Here is an 18,608-nt window from a genome sequence, read left to right on the forward strand (position 1 = left end):
ATAGAAATAATGAAGGTAGCAAATTATATCTCATTGCTACCTTTCATCCGCAATAAAAACAAAATAACATCTGCTTTTCTCTGTATTATGTCCTAATTATCTACTGGAACAGAAGAAAATACAACACTAATCTGTAGGGGGAAGGAGTCTGTATTATGTGTCTTTCTGCAGTTTTAGCTACCTCAATCACAGACTACAGCAATATTCAGAATTATTATAATAGTCAGCTCCCATATGCCTAGCACTAAGTGATTCTCTGGAGATATTCTATCAGTGTGAGAGTTGATAGAGCGGGAGTTCCTTTATCTCTGTTTTGCACTGCACACCTTCAACAGGGTAAGAATCTTCCAAGTAAATCCTCCTTTCCTAAAACATGGAACCCGTAAAATGATGCTCAATGACTGTGTCAACTCCATCTTCCTTTGGTGAGGGCCTTTAGAGCAAAGTAGTGTCAGTGCTTTCTTCAGAGACTGCAAGTCTTTGAAGTGAGATTTGCCAGGTGGTGAAAAATGTTCAGAGCCAACGACACCATTTCTAGCAACAGAGAAGTAGTCACAAGATCCAGGGAGTTTCAGCGGGCTTACTTCTGTGTGCACACAACCCATTCCAGGAGTTTTAGGACTTTATGCTTGGTGGCTGAGAACTGAGCTATTAAGACATTCATCCTATGAATGCAAAGTTAGACATAGTGCTTTCTGTGCATATGGAATAGATACAAGCAGTCTACTGCTTTGGTCTGAGAGAGCAAGTGATGCATGTTGTTAGGAATGTGTGAGGAGGAGAAGAAGAGAAAAGAGGTCTTGTCATAATTGTTTTTGCAACTGAACCTTGGTGTTTCATCTCAAAAGCAAACAAGCCATGACCAGCCTGTTTGCTTTGACGCCAGACTGCAGTTTGCATTAATCATGTTCTGCACCTTTAAAACGTCACTGCATAACTGAGCATTACAAGCTTGTGGTGTTTCTTCACACACCAACAGTAAGGGAAGAGTATGTCATCCTGTTTTGAGCTGTAACAGCCTACCTCCTTTTTCTCAATGCAGCGTCCTTCTGTACAGTGAGAAAAAAAAAAAAAACTGAGTTATTGAATATCCCTCAGGAATAGGGCCAGAATGCTCAGATACCTGAAATCTCAGGCCTTGGAGCGATCAGCAGGCAGTTGAGATACCTAACTTAAACTTAACCTTTAACATGAATTTTGGTATTTTAGTTACATTTTAAAAATAACAGCATATTAGTATTTGAATGGTAATTGCAAATAATAAAGATCTGATTTGTCTTAGGATAATTTACTCTTTCTTTTAAAATTGTTATTGGCTGAAAAGTATTGCTTTGGTTATATTGAAAAGTATTTCCTTGGTTTTCTAGCAAATAATAGACATTTCAAGAGGTTAGTCGGACTTGTAAACCTACAAGTTTACTATTTCATTCTGTAGTTCGTGAGCAGAATCTCTTTTATGGGTCATACTTATTACTAAATGCTCCATGGATTTAAAAATAAGTTCTCTTTACAGAAATACGGAACAGACAGAATCTCTGTATGTATCAGCTCAGCAGAACACTGATTCCAGGGATCATGGAAGGTGGTTTAAATTCCAAGTTGACAGAAAAATGGGGTCTTGCAAGTGAAACAGCACCGTATTGATATATTCTGTCTCAAGGTGGGAATAAGCTCACAGATCAAAGGCTTGTTTTAACAGTTTCCAAAGTCAGTTTGCTGAAAAGAGACCACAATTTTGCTTACATCATATTTATGAAGGACACAGTAATAATGTAGGAGTGAAAGACTAGTACAATTAGGGCTTATGGTACATGAGTTATTCCAAATATATTTGGTCACTTCTAATTGATGTGTACATTATCAATATGTGTGTCCAAAGGGAGACTATAAGAAAGAAGACAACAGACTTCAGCAGGGTCTGTTGTGATTGTTAAGTGGAAATGGTTTCAAAGTAAAGAGAGCACATTTAGACGGGATATAAGGAAGAAGTTTTTTACCATAATGGTGTTGAGGCACTGGCAGAGGTGCCCAGAGAGGCGGTGGATGCCCCATCCTTGGAGACATTCAAGGTTAGGCTGGACCAGGCTCTGAGCACCTGATGCAGCTGTAGGCACCCCTGTTCATTACAGGGTAGTTGAAACAGATGGCCTTTAAAAGTGATTCTATGATCTTTTGGAAACAAAACAGCTTTGTAAAGGAATTAGTCCAAATTCAAAACTGGACTTAAAAGCTTTGATCAAGTAATGTCATCAGATTGTAGATTTCAGTCTATGAAACACATGGGGTGATTGGGTTCTTTCTGTTAAGTAGGCGGTCAAAGGATCTGCTGGGTTTTGTGATTTTTTTTTTCCTTAATGTTTCTCTTATTTGTGAAGTGGTAAAAATGAGTTCTGTTTGGCAATAATTCTCAAAGGCATTCTCTCCCTAAGTATTTGCATTTGTTTAATCTCTGATCATATATATTAAATGCATAAAAATACATATATAGGCTATGTAACACTTATATTGTTTTCAGTTATTTGAATTTAAGAGGTGTTCAACAAGAAAGTCATACTGACATCATAATGTAATATCTGCAATATAAATAAAGAGAAATTTTATATAAACGCTTAAAGTTGGCAGAAGAAAATTAAGCTTGCAGTATATATTCTGGCTAGGCTGTTGGATTTTGTTGTTATTGTTTTAGTGTTGTTGTTGTCCTCTGACTCAATCTTGATTCAACTTCATTTTTTGCAGAAGTTTGTTACCATGTTTCATTATCAGGAAGTGCATTCACCTCAGGCCATTGATCGCTCTTTCCATTTAGAAAGAAACGGTTTCCAACCCTGATAGGACCACGAAGTATTTTATTGAGCCTGACAACCTGTAACAATTCATGGCAGGAGGTATAATGCCTCATTCTTTCCCAGTGTCTGCAGCTCTAGATTGCGAAGGACAAACCCATGCTGACAGTGAACATGCTGTATTTCAGAGGCAAAGTTCTGTGCTTCGTCCCTGAAAGTTTCATTTATTGTTTTATACGTACAAGTAACTTGTGTGGAATGTTCATACAGTCTGTAAGTAAACATCAGTAAACATCATATTTAATGCTATATCTCAGAGCACCTTACAGAGATCACTGGTGTATCTGTCTGCCTTTAAAATGGGAAATGTTTTGGAAGCAGTGTGTGTCCTATGCTGCTTTCAGTCTGTGTTGAGAAAGCATGTATGTGTAGTATGATCTTTTGAATGCATTTATTAATAGGTGTAATTCAAATTCCAGTCAGTAAAATTCACAGCACTTGTTCACTTGAGGGCAGGAGGGACACAGCGATAAACCATAATGACCAGGAAAAATGTAGTTATTGGTGAGAAATAAGCAAGGAGTTGCTTCATGATCTCACGAGTTTTTCTTAGGGGTCTTTTTAACAGCTTACACAAACTGCTTCACATTATTTTAACTCCCAAGACTTTTCTAATATGTAACCGAAGGAGTATCAACAATTCTATTTAATATTATAGTTAACATTATAGAGTTTTTTCAGTAATGTTTCACTTCAACGATTTATTTTTCAATGTTAGTCTAAGTTTCGTGTTTGTTTTTAGAACTTCTGTGTGTATTTTTGCATGCTCTTTGACTTTGGATCACTTCTTTTTATTTATCTTTGGATTGTTTCCTTTTTTTTTTAAGCAGTTTTTAAATCGATCAGTTTTTATACAAGCTGTGAAGGCACTGACAAGTCTTTAATACTAGAATAAGAGTCTCACTGCTGGTAGAATACTGCAGATTGGTATAAGGAAATATTCTCATTGATTTTACAAGCTGGTTGAGGTTTATTCATTTTCCTGATTATCCCATGTTGACATCGTAACAATAATATTCTCTTATTTGTAAATACTTGGAAATCCATAACTCTTCTGCAAACTTGTTTTCAAATTTATTTGACTGTAGGTTGTAACAAGTAGAAACAAAGCCTTGTGAGCAAGCATGTTTAGACGTATTTATATGAACTGTACATACATACATGTTAATAACCGAGTTAGAAAGTATGGAACTACTGAATTGTTTTTAACTTGTTCTTTCCCCTCCATCATCTCTCAGTCTTAAGATGTGAAGATGTCTTTTAATTTGTGTGCTTTGTTTTGTTGGCTTTGTTGCGTTGTTTTTTTTTTTTAGCCCTTCTTTTTCTTCAGTAATTGAAATTTTCCATTCCTTTCAGCTTTTATGCTTGATGGTTTGGTTGCAGATGACTCCAGTGTCATATGTAGTTGAAATAAAGATGACTTCATTAAGTAGAGCAGTAATAGAGTGGATATTTTGATTACCAAAGAATACTGTGGTGAAAGACAGTGATCTGCTTAGCCTGGCAGAACGCCAATAGCACAAAGGTGACTCGGAAATCTCTCTGGCAAAGAGTTCAATGCTACAATTAGCATCACCCCTCCAGCATACAGGGCAGGTAGTTTAGACAAATCCAGATAATAAATATGGGAAAATTCAGAGTCAGATGTTTGCTTGGCTCTTTTAAATTGAGGATGATACATAATTCAGATTCAAACTTAGTCATGGTAATAAAATACTTGTCCCAGTTGCTACTGTGATGGCAGTGGTTTTCTTCATGCCCTTCTTTAGGTGAAAGACATTTGTTCTGTTAAACCTCAAAATGAAATACACCACAAACCAAAGATGAAAATAGGTCCTGCCTCTGTAAGTCTGGTACTAAATACAGGCTCACCTCTCTTAAGTGCTTGCTTTTCCATTCTTGTATGTGCACAGAGGAGGGAAAAAAGGCTGTGGAGAGATGGAAAGGGCTTCCTCGTACTTGTCACTGCAGGATAGATTGGCATTTCTGTTAAAATGCAGCAGTACGTTTGTTATGTGAACATCAGTAGCTCTAAAGAAGAATACTTAATAATCACGTTATGTAACTAATTGGTTTTCAAGCAATTATTAGTCCCAAGGTATTTCTCGGTAGATATAATTTGTTAAAGGATGGTGCTTCCCTCACAAAATGTTCTAAATGATGTAATGGACATCCACGTTTCACTATTTGACTTGTCGGTAAACAATACTGCATAATAAATATTGAGAGTTCAAGGTATTTTAACACACTGTACTGATATTTTCTTAAGGGTAGCAAAATGTTCTGGTTGTTTCCTACACTCTGGTTTATTTATTATTTTTTTTTAAGAGAAAGTAAATATCTAAACTGTATGAATTTTATGCAGAAGAAAACGCATGGGCCAGACTGAGTAAACTATTGAAAAACTGACTTTGGAAGGTAACAGGTAGGTGCTTGTTTGCATACAGCATTCACTTAAACAGGCTGTTTCTGAAACCCCTTACTTCTATACTCAGTGCTTTGTACTGAATAGTTTATATTGAAACAACTTGTTTCATAAGTCATGCAAAAATATTGTTTTGTAAAATCAGTATTAAATTATCTTTATTATATCCTTAAAATTGTCTTTAAAGTTAGTGAGATGATATCTTCGTCTTTGTTTAGCTTCCTCAATAACGTTCCAATATAGTGACATTTGGAGAGAACTTTTAGAGGTGTTGTTCTCAGGGTTTCATGTTGTCTGTCTATGGCATTGTCATGGTTTTGCATAGATTTGGTGCTTCATTTAGAGGTTCTAACTTGCTCCACTGTCCATGGAGTCTTGAGAATTCCTCTGCCTCTTGTCCAACTTAACTCACAGGAGAGTACATGCAACCGAAGATAGGGAATACAAGCTGCATTCTAATTTCCTGACTGAAATTCCTATGAAAAAGCAATAGCTTGCTTAGCAGTGGCAGAAGGAGCAAAGCAGTCTCTCTTTTACCTCCTCTCTGGTAAATGTACCTCTGACACTGGATTGAGATTACGGAAAGAAGGGATTCACCTGTACCATGTTAAGTCTCCTTTATTCTACAACCAGTCACAGCCTTTACATTTCAGAATTACATGACAATAAAATGCAAGTATTGGAAGAAATGCTATGTTGAGGTCTCTAAGAGCTGATTATAAGCAGTAAATTTTAAACAAATATAGAAAAATGTTTATTTCGTGTTCAAAATTTATGAATTATATGAAGCTTGACATAACATCATCAAATTTATTACAGAAATCCAAGCTCTAATACAGATAGTAGTTATGAAAAGCTTCTTCACATAGGAGTACAAATTACATTACCACTAACAACTGTAAGAGTGATGCTCAAGTCTGGTAGCATAAAAGCACTAGTCCAGAGCAAAGCAATCTGTTGGTTTTTTCTCTCTTCACTGCCTGCCACCAGCTGTCAGAATGTCAGAACTTGTTCAGAGATGCTATGTGATCAAGTCTGAGCAGAACTATTCAAGATCCAAACTTCAGTTTTTATATGGAGGCTGAGTCTGCAACAGTATTCTTATGAACAAAAGCAGTGAACTTGGAAATTGCGATTCCACTTCACAATTCACTGTCTGTTAATTTAAATTGTGAGAATATAATCATTCCTTTTTCTTTTTTTCTTTCCTACATACGATATATTTTTCTTCCATCCTGCCTTAACTTGTGCATGCATTCTTTTATCTAGTGCCAGTTCAGAAGCAGGGCGTACTGGTTTTACAGAGTGAAAAAAGTGTAACGTTAAACAGCTGCTGAAGAGTAAATGTAGAAGGGGAAACACAAAGAGGTGATTTTTTAAAAACCCAGTACATAATGTGAGTATTGTAGAGCTTTATTTAAAATGTCCAGAAGAGGCTGTGGAGTTATTCGGGAGCTGTTGTGGAGTTATTAGTTATTTGCAGTCTGAACAGCTCCACTCAGTGGTCAAGATCACACCGGCTCTTTTCCTCAAATGTTCAAATCCTTCTGAGTTCTGCAGTGCAAAATTAAAGAAAGCCAATGTATCTGGATGTTAAAATTTAATGGCAGAGGGAGAACAGGCAGATTAGGCCTAATGCACAGAGCCTATTACTGGGGCAGAATAAATAACGCTACAAGAGATAGCAATTTATATTGCTGCATGAATCTGATCAGTCTGTTTGCACTTTGCTTTTGTTTATTTCCAACAGCTTTTCCCCAAAATGAGTAGTAAGCTTGCTCATTATACTGGAGGATAAAGGCAACTTGAAAGCAAATTTTGACTGTAAAACCAGCATATTCACAACAGAAATATATTTGTGTTCATTGTATTACAAAACATGTATCCCAGGTATCCGGTGAAGTAAGCACATCCTGAATACTGAATTATATGCTTACATCCTACACCCGGATATTTATAGCAGTGTATGTTGTGGTGATGGGGAGGAAAAAAAAGAAAAGAAAAAAGACAAATCATAAGGTTCTTATAAGCAATGAGATAAGAAAGAAAAAGTCAATTGTGCAACTTATTTTCCTATATCCCTTAATCAGTTTTTGCAGATAGCTGTGCTATTGAATTTAAAGCAAATATATACTAAAAAAACTCAAGAGAGCAATGGAATTATAGCAAAAGCAATGCCGTAAGATAATTTCTTTCTTTTTTTTCTCAGACTAAAGTGCAATAATAGTATTAGTTTGTGGATGAGAATTAACAGCAGGAAAACAGTTTATATTCTAGATGAGTTTCTAATGTAACAGTAGAAGGCTCACTGAACAACATTTTTCAAGTTCCCATTCATCAGAGACAGAAGCTACAAACACCAGAGTGGGAAAGGAGAAAGCCTCATCTGTGCTCACCTCTGGACTGCCTTCATGTAAAACTCAGTGACCTCCAGCATAATAAACAGACTACATAAAGCACTTAGGAAGTTTTATTTTCATTTGACGTGCATAAACGTACAACATTTTCCTGAAGAAAAAGGAAAAAATCAATTTATGCAGATGTGCATAACGTTTGAGCTTTGACTGGTAATCCACTGCCACGTTTCCAAATTAGTAGCTTGGTTTTCTTTTTCACACTTTTGTTCGTATGTTAATGCGAGATCTTAAGCTGCAGTGAAACTGTCCTGAGGAATCTTTATCTGTTACCTTTGAGCTCTCTGTTTATATTCAGTGTTTTCTATGCACTGCTGTAAAAATACCATTGTGTGTCTATCCAGAAACACTGAAACCATTTAATGTTTCTTTGATGTCACAAAAAAAAAGGCAAGTGACAAAAATTGTAAACGTTTACATAGCTTCTTCAGAAAGGATTATTTATTGATAAGAATTCAATTGTGAATTAATTAATCCCAAAGTTTAATGGAATTAATGCATAGAATTTCTCCATGATAAGAAAAAGGGAGGAGTAAAATTAAATACTTCCACAATTTCTGTCTTTTATTCACTTTCAATATGTTAAGCTCTGTGTTAGCAGATGTGAAACACCTTCAGGCTGACAGAAATGAAAGCAGATCTCAGATTGGTTTCACCAGCCCAGTTGCTGGCAATGACTGCAACGCTCCCATTAATTAACAACCTTCTTTTCATTTTATTGCACAGAAGTCACTGTCAGCAGTCCATCTCTTCTTCAGCCCAAGTGTACAACTCGGGGCCCCTGGAGGAGGTTCTCACCTAACTTTTGCTTTGGCAAATAGGTTCTTTTGTGTTTGTTTGCTTGTTTAATTTTCTCCTCTATGTCTAAAGTATGTTTGCAACAAATTGCCATGATTGAATTAAACCAGTAATTTGGGATTCTGATAAAGAACGTAAAGCAGATCCAAAATGAATGCACAGATTGTTGTATTCCTGAGACTATCCAGACTTCTTATCAAAAGTGACATAAAGGCAGAACATCTAATCTTTTCATGAAAGGAGTACAAACTTAAAATAAAGCTTCATGCATTTGATAGATGGAGTTGAAATAATAACTGTTTTCTCAGCTGTGAAGGAATAAACCCAAAACAGGCACTAAGTAGCAGTGGCAGGGTGTATGCAGCTAATTGTGTGGCTGAACTTATTGTCTGCTGAACATAACTGGCAAAAACAAAAGGGGCTTTTAGGAAGCTACTCAGAGGTTTGTGCATGTTTGCTGTTGATCTGAGGCACTGGAGCACTTCTTGAAGAACAGGTTCTCTGAGTATCTAGACAAACAGATGCCCCAGGTGAGCTAAGCAAGGCTAAAGAACATCTCTGAGCTGTAAGGGGCATGTTCTCATGTGTGCATATCTGGTCCTTATGCATAAAGTCATTAAAGAGATGCTTTGCAGACCAAGGGACTGTTTCCGATTGCCATGTGCTTCTCAGACCAAAGTAGTCTGATTTCACTCCATTCCTGAGCATTCCAATATAAAGGAGAAAAAAAAAAAGAGCTTTCATGTCTTAAGAAAATTTCTTCACACGCTGTTGTATCTGTTCATAAAACCATATTCCAGTGTAATGGTTTGTAGTCATCACTAGGACTTCAAGATGGTTAATTGACCATGATATGATTAATATGAGTAGAGGCAGACTGAAACAATGAAGTGATTAGACCAGCTTAGCAATCCAGCAGTCTTCAAAAGCCAAGTTTACTCATCTGTAATTTCATCTCATTAGGACAGCTTTGCAAATAAGATTTTTTTTAATGAAGATCTTTCTTGAGATGCCTACAATGTCTTTATTTGCCAAGTTAGTATATTTTATTTTATTTTCATGGCTTTACTGGCATCATATTACATTATGTTGCTTTGTGCAGAAATACTGGCATTCTATGTTAAGGTGAACAAGGTGTCTAAAATGACAGCATAACAGATTACACACCATGATTATTTGTTTCTAATTTTGTTGCTTGAAATGAAAAAATGTCATTACCTTATTGGTCAGTCATTAGAATAATCAGACCAGCTATGCATTACTATGCTTTTTATGTATATGATGGCCACAAATGTTTGTTGTTGCCATTAAAGTGCTCTATCCGTAAATATGAGGTTTGCTTGCTCTCACAGCATGTTCCAGCTGATGCAGTTTAAGGTTACAAGTAAGAAATGCTCTGAGATGGTTCTCTGAAAAATGTGAGATATTAACCCCTGTTGTTTTTATCACACGAGGTCTCTCAAACCCAGGCACATCATTTGTTTTGTTTTATATAAAATGGCTGGCACGTGGGGCTATGATGAATCACATTCTAATGATCAGGTCAGGAAACTTGGTGATCTGTTTTAACTTGAAAGACAGAAGTGCATATCATATTTACAATTGCTGTTTCTTCGATAAAGTTTTCAGTCTTCCAATTTATTTACTTTCAATTTTGGTTTCAGCTCATTTAACCTTCAGAAAATATCTGTGCTGTCTACTACTTACACCAGGAAGACTCTAGCAGCCAGTTTGCAGCATTTATCTCTTGCTGTGGATCTGTGATGTCTGCAGTAATAAATGTATCCATTTGAAATAGAAGTTCTTGTTTAAGTGTCTTCTGGAACAAAACATTCACTTTTGCTTCCAAAGGGCAGATATTGCAGGAAATAGCACGTAACCTGGCCAAGGACAGCTTTATGCTTAAACGTCACTTTTCTGCTTGCCTCCATGAAAACAGCAAGGATATCTGCATTCAAGCACTTCAGTTTCTTAATACATCAGAACAAATATCTCTGCAGAACTGAAAGCAGCATGACTGCAACTATCACTTTATTTCTAAAAACATACCCCGTCCTACCAGTTTGCTGTGATTTATTTATTTGAATTTTTAAATCTGAGAGGTACAACAAAGGAGAAAAAAAGAATTGGATGAGTGTTGGTATTTGCACGCTGGGCTTCTGTCTTCAGAGGCACCGATTCAGCTAGCAAAGAAAATGTGACAGTCTTCCTGTAATCCCTGATATTCTCACTGTGGAAGTACAGTGAAGCTGTGGCTGCTGCTTTTCAAAACTGATGTCTATCAGTGTAATCATATGGATCCTCATTTTGCAGAATATCGGGGGAAAAAAAAAAATGATATAAGAAGCATGGAGAAGATTTGGGTTGCCTGCCTGAGGCTTCTTGAACTCAGTTCATATGTGTGTGTACAGAGCACAAGAGAAATCCTAGCATTGAAAAGCACTTCCTAAATATCAGTGCAGTAGTTAATGACAGTCAGTGAATAATAACGTTGATAATAACTAATCATTATATAAGTGCTAAGTATTTTCTTAAATTGAAGCTGCAAAGGATCTCCAAGTCCAAGTACACACCTCTTACATGCAATTTTGCATTCTGAAAAGTTGATATATTAGGAGAATAATTTTATGTATTAACAAAAGCAAACTGTTCAGTTACAAAAGTGAATGGGGTATCGAAGTTAGTCACCAGTCAGTAAAAGCTAATTAATCTTTCTTTCTTTCTGTCTTTCAGATTTGCGATAAAGAATGGCATTACTATGTTGTCAATGTTGAGTTTCCTGTTGTTACCTTATACATGGATGGAACAACATATGAACCTTACCTTGTGACCAACGATTGGCCTATTCACCCTTCGCACATAGCCATGCAGCTGACAGTTGGTGCTTGCTGGCAAGGTAATATGGCAGTAGATAGTAGTATTTTGAATTCAGGATGGAATCTCATTTGTCTTACTGCTTGAATAGTGAAATAGATACTAAAAGGATTACGGTATGTGAAGAGAAGTAAATCTAGATGAATAATTGATTAAGTCCAAGGATAAAAACAGGTAGGATATAGGCAAGTTTTGCGATTCCACCATCTAAAGAAGTGTTGAATCCAGTTTATATACTTAATATGAAATATTTTCATCTTTATCTTTTGACTTCACTATTTTTAATCACTTCCTTTAATGTCCAACTTTAAGCAACTGTCTAAATAGTAGTCTAAAGTGCAACTCCACTTATCTTCCTCTTTCAATCTCTCCATATTTTTGTAGTTGTTTTCACTACTTATGGACCAATCCTGCACTCTTCACATAGAATCACAGAATCACCAAGGTTGGAAAAGATCTCTAAGATCATCCAGTCCAACTGTCCACCAATTGCCAACATGTCCCACTAAACCATGTCCCTTAGTACGATGTCTAAATGTTTCTTGAACATCTCTAGGGACGGCAATTCCACCACATTTTGGTGTATTACCAGTAATTCCACCGCTTTAATTGGTTCACTCTGCTACAGACCAGATATAAAAGCGGCAGTGAAGCAAACACAAAACTCTCACTCCAGAGCCATACTTGTATGGGCCTTCACATAAATATTAGTTTTTCCTGTTTTCTACCATTTATAATATTTCTTTTTTTCATGCTTTTTATAGAACCAACATCTGTTTCCTTTTCTGTTCTCTGCTTCCACTTGAAACTGTCCTTTTCTGTTCATCTGCTAGTTTGAAGTTCTCTTTGTTACTGTTCTGTGTTGAACTTTTGTTTAAGCTGTGTCTTGTTTTCACTTAATACAATCATGAAGTGTGGTGTGAAGCAAACTACAATTAGGAAAACATGCTTTTGCATAGATTTTAGTTCCTCACTGCTCTCCAGTGATGGTTTCACTTTCTCCCTTCTTGTTAACTTGTTTACCAGTTTGATCTCTGCACGGTATTTTATTTGGAAAGTCTGGGCATTTTATGTATGCCAGAGCTATTCAGCATATGTAACATTAGAAGCAAACCCAACTGTTAGATTATCATAACCTTCAGGATAAAGATCCAGTCTTTATTTTGGTGGTAAAAGGGAGAATAAAGCCATGCTATTAGTAAAAACACGATCTGATACATTTTGAACTCAGCTGAGTATTATGATAGCTAGTTAATCACTGTGATGTTACACCTATATATATGTACAAATATACACTGATCCATCCTTACCTAACTGATATTTGCACCCTTTCATCTCCACAGTATGAACTTAAGTTAATTGCAGTATATATATGCTTGTTACTGTTGGGATATATGCCAGTATTCTGAAGTATTGCTTTCATTGGCAGCTTCTTCACCTCATTGAGGGCTACTGCATTGGTGCAGCACACAGCCTTCTGTGGAGTGTGCATACTCCTCTGTGTGCATCCCACTGTAGTGTGCTGTGGTCGTGGGCTTGGTGAGAGTACGGTACCAGTATGAGTAACGCAGGAGAGAAATAAGGTTCACAAGTAGTCTCAAAGGGAAAGGAACCCAGTGTATGAGGTGCCCCTGCCTAATCCTGCCTTGAAACTAAGACCAACAGCACGGTGCAGTAGTAGCCCCAGGCAGTTCTAGTTGTCTAGATAATTCCAGTAGCAGCTCTTGCTTTCTTTTGGCAGTCTGTTCTAAGCCCTGTGCCTATAATATGTCTTAGCTGTTTCTTTCTTGGCACAATTGCCTGTTACAATGGTTTTAGCCAGTGGGATGATAAGCAGATCATGGCAGGACCCTTCTTCTGAATGTTTTGGTGTCAAGAGTGTGTGATAAAAGCAGCAGCTGAGATTTTAATGCAGGGTCTGTAATGAGGATTAGTAGGTGGCATTGTTCTAGAAGGTGTTTTCAGCCTTTTGTGTGTTGCAGACATCAAGCTAACCCCCTGACTGACAATGAGGACAGTTAGCATTTGCCTTATTGTTCACTACTGAAGTATCCCCAAGAATTAATGTTTACAGGATATTAATCAATAATAATCAGTAAACAGCTGAGTGAAACACATGATGCTAGGCAACTGAGGAATTAGGGTTTTTTAATTTATTACCAAGGTCTTAATGCTACTGTACTGCCTTCATGGAGTTGAGTTCTGTTTGTTTGAACTGTATAGGACTGATAATTTGCTGACTATTGAAACACATCAAGCTAACGTACGCTGTTGAGCTGAGAAGATTCTGAAATGCTGATGTAGAAGAATATGAAAGTGTCAACACGGTGCAATTACAATTGCTATCATAAGAGTTGGATGTAATGATATCTATTCACCTTAGCAGATAAAATTAGCAGGTATATCATTCTGTCTTTGGCTCTGGCAAAAAGTGCTTATGAAAAGCTTATTTGGCAGCCTATTCTTTCTAATTATGTGTAAGATGATATTTGTTGTATAAGTGTGCATATACAATTGCTCATGTTTATTCATGTGCAAAAAGCTAGTTTTTCATGCTATCCTGAATTAACAGGGATGTCCTATGTAAGACACACATAACATTCAGAAGACCTCTAAGCTGAGATTAGTACTTCAAATGATAGCAGTACTTGCAGGGAAAGCAAGAGGGATGATCAGAGTCTACAGTTATAAGTGGGAAGAGTTGAAGTAAAGACCTTGGTTAGCTTGTCAGAGGAAAAATATGGTAATATTTTGACAGCTAACATTCTCTTTATGAATAAGCTTTCAACCCTATACAGATCAGTAACGAATGGTGTAGTCTGCTTCAGGAACCTTTGTCTTCAGAAAAGCTTAGAACATGTCTGGCTGTTCTCTGGAATAGTGCAGTACAGCTGATCTTGTCTTGGGGCTAATGGACAGACTAGGTCATCCCATAGTGTCCCTTCAGATCCTGCTACCAGCTGTTACAATGCAACTGTCATAGTATGAATCGTCCTGCTGTGACTGTGGGCTTACTTTTGTATGTATGTCTCTACTGATACAGCAGGAGAGTAGCTATTCCCAGCTATTTTTCACTCGCAGGCTAAAGATAAACGCTTACGGAGCTGCTGTGTTTGCACATCCACATTAGTGTGTCACTTTGGATCAGGAATTAGTCCGAAATGAAATAACTGGGAGAAAAAATAATAAATTCAAACCTGAAATTTCTATGAGTGGATGCAAGCAGCAGTCATGCAGCTCTGTAGGTTCACTTCAGATGGTTTATATTGCTTGTACTGCCAGAGACAGCCATAGTGCCTAGTTCTTTGTTTTAGCTTCTTGTCTATTCTTTCATACGTTTTAAGGAACTAGTTTCAAATTTAAGTACATTAGCTTGTCCGAGACTGCTTCTCATTTTGCATCTCATCAGAACTATTAAGATCTGCTGGCACACTTACTGTATGTTTCTACATTTCAAAACCTAAGGTCTGAAACTTAGAACTTGCTGTCTTCAGAACTACGGTAAGGATATGAGAATGTGAAGCTTCAAAACACAATGATTCTTTTCTTCTGTCAGGTTTCACCTGTTTTTGTCATGACCAGGTACACTGTTGTCATATTATTAGTGGAAATACATGCTTTCAAAGACAATTCAAAGACATAAATGTAACAACGCTTTCGGGAAGAGTCAACATCCATGTAGGGTTCTATTTACCAATTAATTACCTTGATAAGGACTAAATTACAGTACAGACTGATTCTTTGCTTCAGAAGTTGCAGATGTGAAAGGTTCTATGAAACCTAAAATTTGGCCCAGAAGAAGAATTCCGTATAACCGACAGGCAAATGAAAGAGGAGAAAAAACATAATCTCTCTTTGAGGATCTTTCTTTGAAGAACAAAGAGCGGCAGTTTGTACTGTAGTCTTAACATGAAAGAACAGAAATGTCTGCTTCAGTGAAGAAGCAGCGTGCCTAGACACCTTCTTTACTCTCAGCACAACAGCATATATTTTCCTTACTACATAAGGAAAATGTTGTGCTTATACTGCACAGATTAAAAGAGATGGCTTTCAGGCAGTAACATCAGCCTAAACTAAAGTTGCCACTTTGCCCTGCTCCTAATACTATTCCACACACAAATCTTCAAGTTAAAGTTCAAGCCTGAGGTATTTTGCCTGTCAGAAATAGGTTATTGGGAACTAAAGCTACAAACACTGTGAAGATGAGTTATCTAACAATTACAGCAGCTTATCTACTGCTAATGCAATTAGTCTGTGAGGCTTCACTATTGTCTGGCTTTCTTGGTCCTTTCAGTCTCAAGGTAGGCAGTAATTCACAGCACCAATTCAGCTAACGCTTGCAGGAAGTTCAAGCTCTAAAAATTCTCTTCGAGGAGAATGAGTAAATCACTAAATATCCCAAGAGTAATTTAGACGCGATGATCACTGTTGCAGGCAGTATATAATCACATTTTATTGACGACTCCTGAAGATCAGTCTTCCTTTGAAGCTGCTTACTGTGAAGCTGAATAGAGCATAGCTAGAGGGTCTAATGTAATATACTGTGATGGGACCTCATCTAGCACCAAACGAGATGGTTTGGATAAGGTACTGTAAGCCTTTTAGGACAGTGTTGTGCATTAGTGTGCAATGAATGCTCTGAATTTATACCGTATTCTTAGAGACAGTAGTTTGTAGAGAATATGGCACATTGTTTACACAAAGCACATCTAGGTCTGTCAGAGCTGGTTTTGGAGGAAAAAAGGTAAAGGCTGTGTAAGAGAACTTACAGTAGAGAACTTGCAGATACAATTTCTGCATAAATAAAGGTAAGGCCTCAAACATGTTTTGAAATTCATGTTTGATCACTATAATAATCTCATTAATTCATTTTTGAAAATGCTCTGCTCCCTTGGGCACAGATTTGGGAAGTCATCCTTCGCCTCAAAGTATTTTATCTCAGCTTTTTAAGCACCTCAATACAGTACTGGGAGAACACTGACAATAATCTTAAAGTCAGGTTGCTGCTACCATCCAACAACCCACAAAGCAGTTTTACTTAGCAAAATAAATAGGATTCCAAAAGTAATTGGCTACACCTGATTTCAACTCCTGAAGTGCACGTTAAAAAAAAAAAGTGAATTATTTATGTTTTCTGTATCGGTAACAATAATCATTTTATATTTTCTTTCTTGCAGGAGGTGAAGTCACCAAGCCCAGGTTTGCTCAGTATTTCCATGGCAGCCTTGCCAGTCTCACTATCCGTCCTGGAAAAATTGAGAGTCAGAAAGTGATTTCCTGTTTGCAGGCCTGCAAGGAAGGTCTGGATATTAATTCACTTCAGAGTCTTGGCCAAGGAGTGAAGGTAAGGAATGAACTGACATCGACTTTGATAAAAATTTAGAGATGATTTATGAAGTGTAGAGACCAAGGTAGAGTACACACAGTACAAGTGTGCTCCTGAAGCCAATGTAATTTCACATAAAGTCATGAAAAGAAAAAGTGGACCAGTAGAAGATCTATGACGCTGCAAAGCAAAATGCTTCCACGATTGCAAAGGCAGATGCTCAGAAAGTAAGGTGCTGGAATTTCACAGCCTGCAAGAATTGCCAGGTCATGTTCTCTCTCATTCATGCTTACTTTCATAGTCTTACTGGAGTAGACAAAGTTCCAAAGAATTACTAAATTTTGATGTCAAAGAGCTTTAAAGCAATGCAAAATGTAATTGGAAGACCTTTTTTCTAGAGGTAGAAAGAAGCTCCAAAGTAGGAGGTCTGAGAAAGCCTGAATGTACTCCAAGGGGAAAACCAGATAACAAAAAATCAAGAAATTCAAATCAAACATTTTCATACGCATTGTTATCATCCATATTATGCACGACAGTCTTCCCTGATTCTGTAGAACTTTTTCTAAGATTGGAGAGTAGAGAGTAAGAAATTCTAAGTCAGTTGACGTAGTGTCCAGACAGCTTTGCATTCATTAAGACAAGTTTTGTTCTTTTGGGTACACTTGTAAAATCTTGATTATTATTGCCACATAAAAAATCCATTTTAAGATGTCCCATACCGATCCTGTTATTAGATGGTAGGTATTCTGGTGCCTAAAGTGTATAACACAGGTAAGGTATTTCCTTGTACACAAATCACAGTACCATCTTCTGAAGGAGCGAAACTTCAGATTCAAGTAACTGAGAAGGTATTTTGGCTGCAGTGGAACAGCACAGGTTACTTGGCAATGTGTTTTTCAGGATAGAGAAGAGTGGAGCTGTAACACTTGATCTGCATTATGCACTGGAAGTGCCTTTTACTACATTTCATTAGATAACCATTTGTTTTACCAGATAGCAGACTGACGTAAAATAAAATTCATTATCTGTCCAGGTAATAAGATGCCGTGGTTTAGTATAACCAACACATTTCTAAAAACAGGGGCGAAAATATAAACTGAAGGTGCAAAGTCAAGGAGGAACTTTGGTAACTCCAGCTATTTTAAAAAGAAAATGCATGCAGTGAGCAGCTAGTGATTTGTAGAACTTGAGTTGTATATGCATGCCAGTAAGTGCTTTTGCTGGGGTTTTACATGAATTAAAGACATTTATACTTGGTGCATGATGCTTAATAGCATAGTAATTCCTCCTCTTTTTTCACATTTTGAAATTGAAGAGTGTTTGAATTGTCTGTCTTTCCATGGACTTGGAAAACTCCAGGATGCCTCCCAGTGCGGCTCAGTGCAGGTGGTTGGTTTTCTTACATAGCAATGGACAGGAAAAATGGAGGATTGTTGTCCTCCTTTTCTTTTTGGCAATAATCTTCAAACCATTTTCATTTTCCAAAGGACAGATGAAGCACGGTATTTCTTTAAAGTCACTGCTTTCATTTTTACTTTCTCAGCCAGATCAACAGTCAGTGTAACAGCAGGAGGCAAAAACAAAAGGACAGTCAGAGATAGATCATGGTAGGGTTTCTTATCCATGCAGACAAAAAGAAGCTCGGATGAAAGTGGAAAAGTTGGCACCCAGACTTCAACAGAAAATTAATACTTTCTTGTTCAAAAATAAACATACGTGATCTCACATACATGTGTTTCACAGTTGTACAGGTAATAGCTGTTTATGTGGTACTTAGCAGATTCAGTGTTGGCAAGCTGATTTTGTAGGGAATTTCTGCTGGTCACTTTGGACACACTTTACCCTTAACCCACCTAGGAAAGAGCAATGTAGCTGTAATTCTGTTCCTGATGCAGCAGCATTGGACTTTTTCTGTCTGCAGCCTCATT

General features: G+C 37.1%; 1 protein-coding gene across 3 annotated transcripts in view; it reads left to right on the plus strand.

Annotated features, from left to right (window-relative positions):
- Nucleotides 1-18,608, plus strand: part of CLSTN2 (calsyntenin 2) — a 279,156-nt gene that overhangs the window by 240,222 nt on the left and 20,326 nt on the right. For all 3 annotated transcript variants that reach the window (XM_072343954.1, XM_072343955.1, XM_072343956.1), the window contains 2 exons: nt 11,214-11,376; nt 16,532-16,698. In XM_072343954.1, the coding sequence (XP_072200055.1) occupies nt 11,214-11,376; nt 16,532-16,698 (330 nt within the window). The remainder of the gene's footprint in view (nt 1-11,213; nt 11,377-16,531; nt 16,699-18,608) is intronic.

Source organism: Excalfactoria chinensis, chromosome 9, assembly GCF_039878825.1.
Source record: "Excalfactoria chinensis isolate bCotChi1 chromosome 9, bCotChi1.hap2, whole genome shotgun sequence".
Classification (NCBI taxonomy): Eukaryota; Metazoa; Chordata; class Aves; order Galliformes; family Phasianidae; genus Excalfactoria; species Excalfactoria chinensis.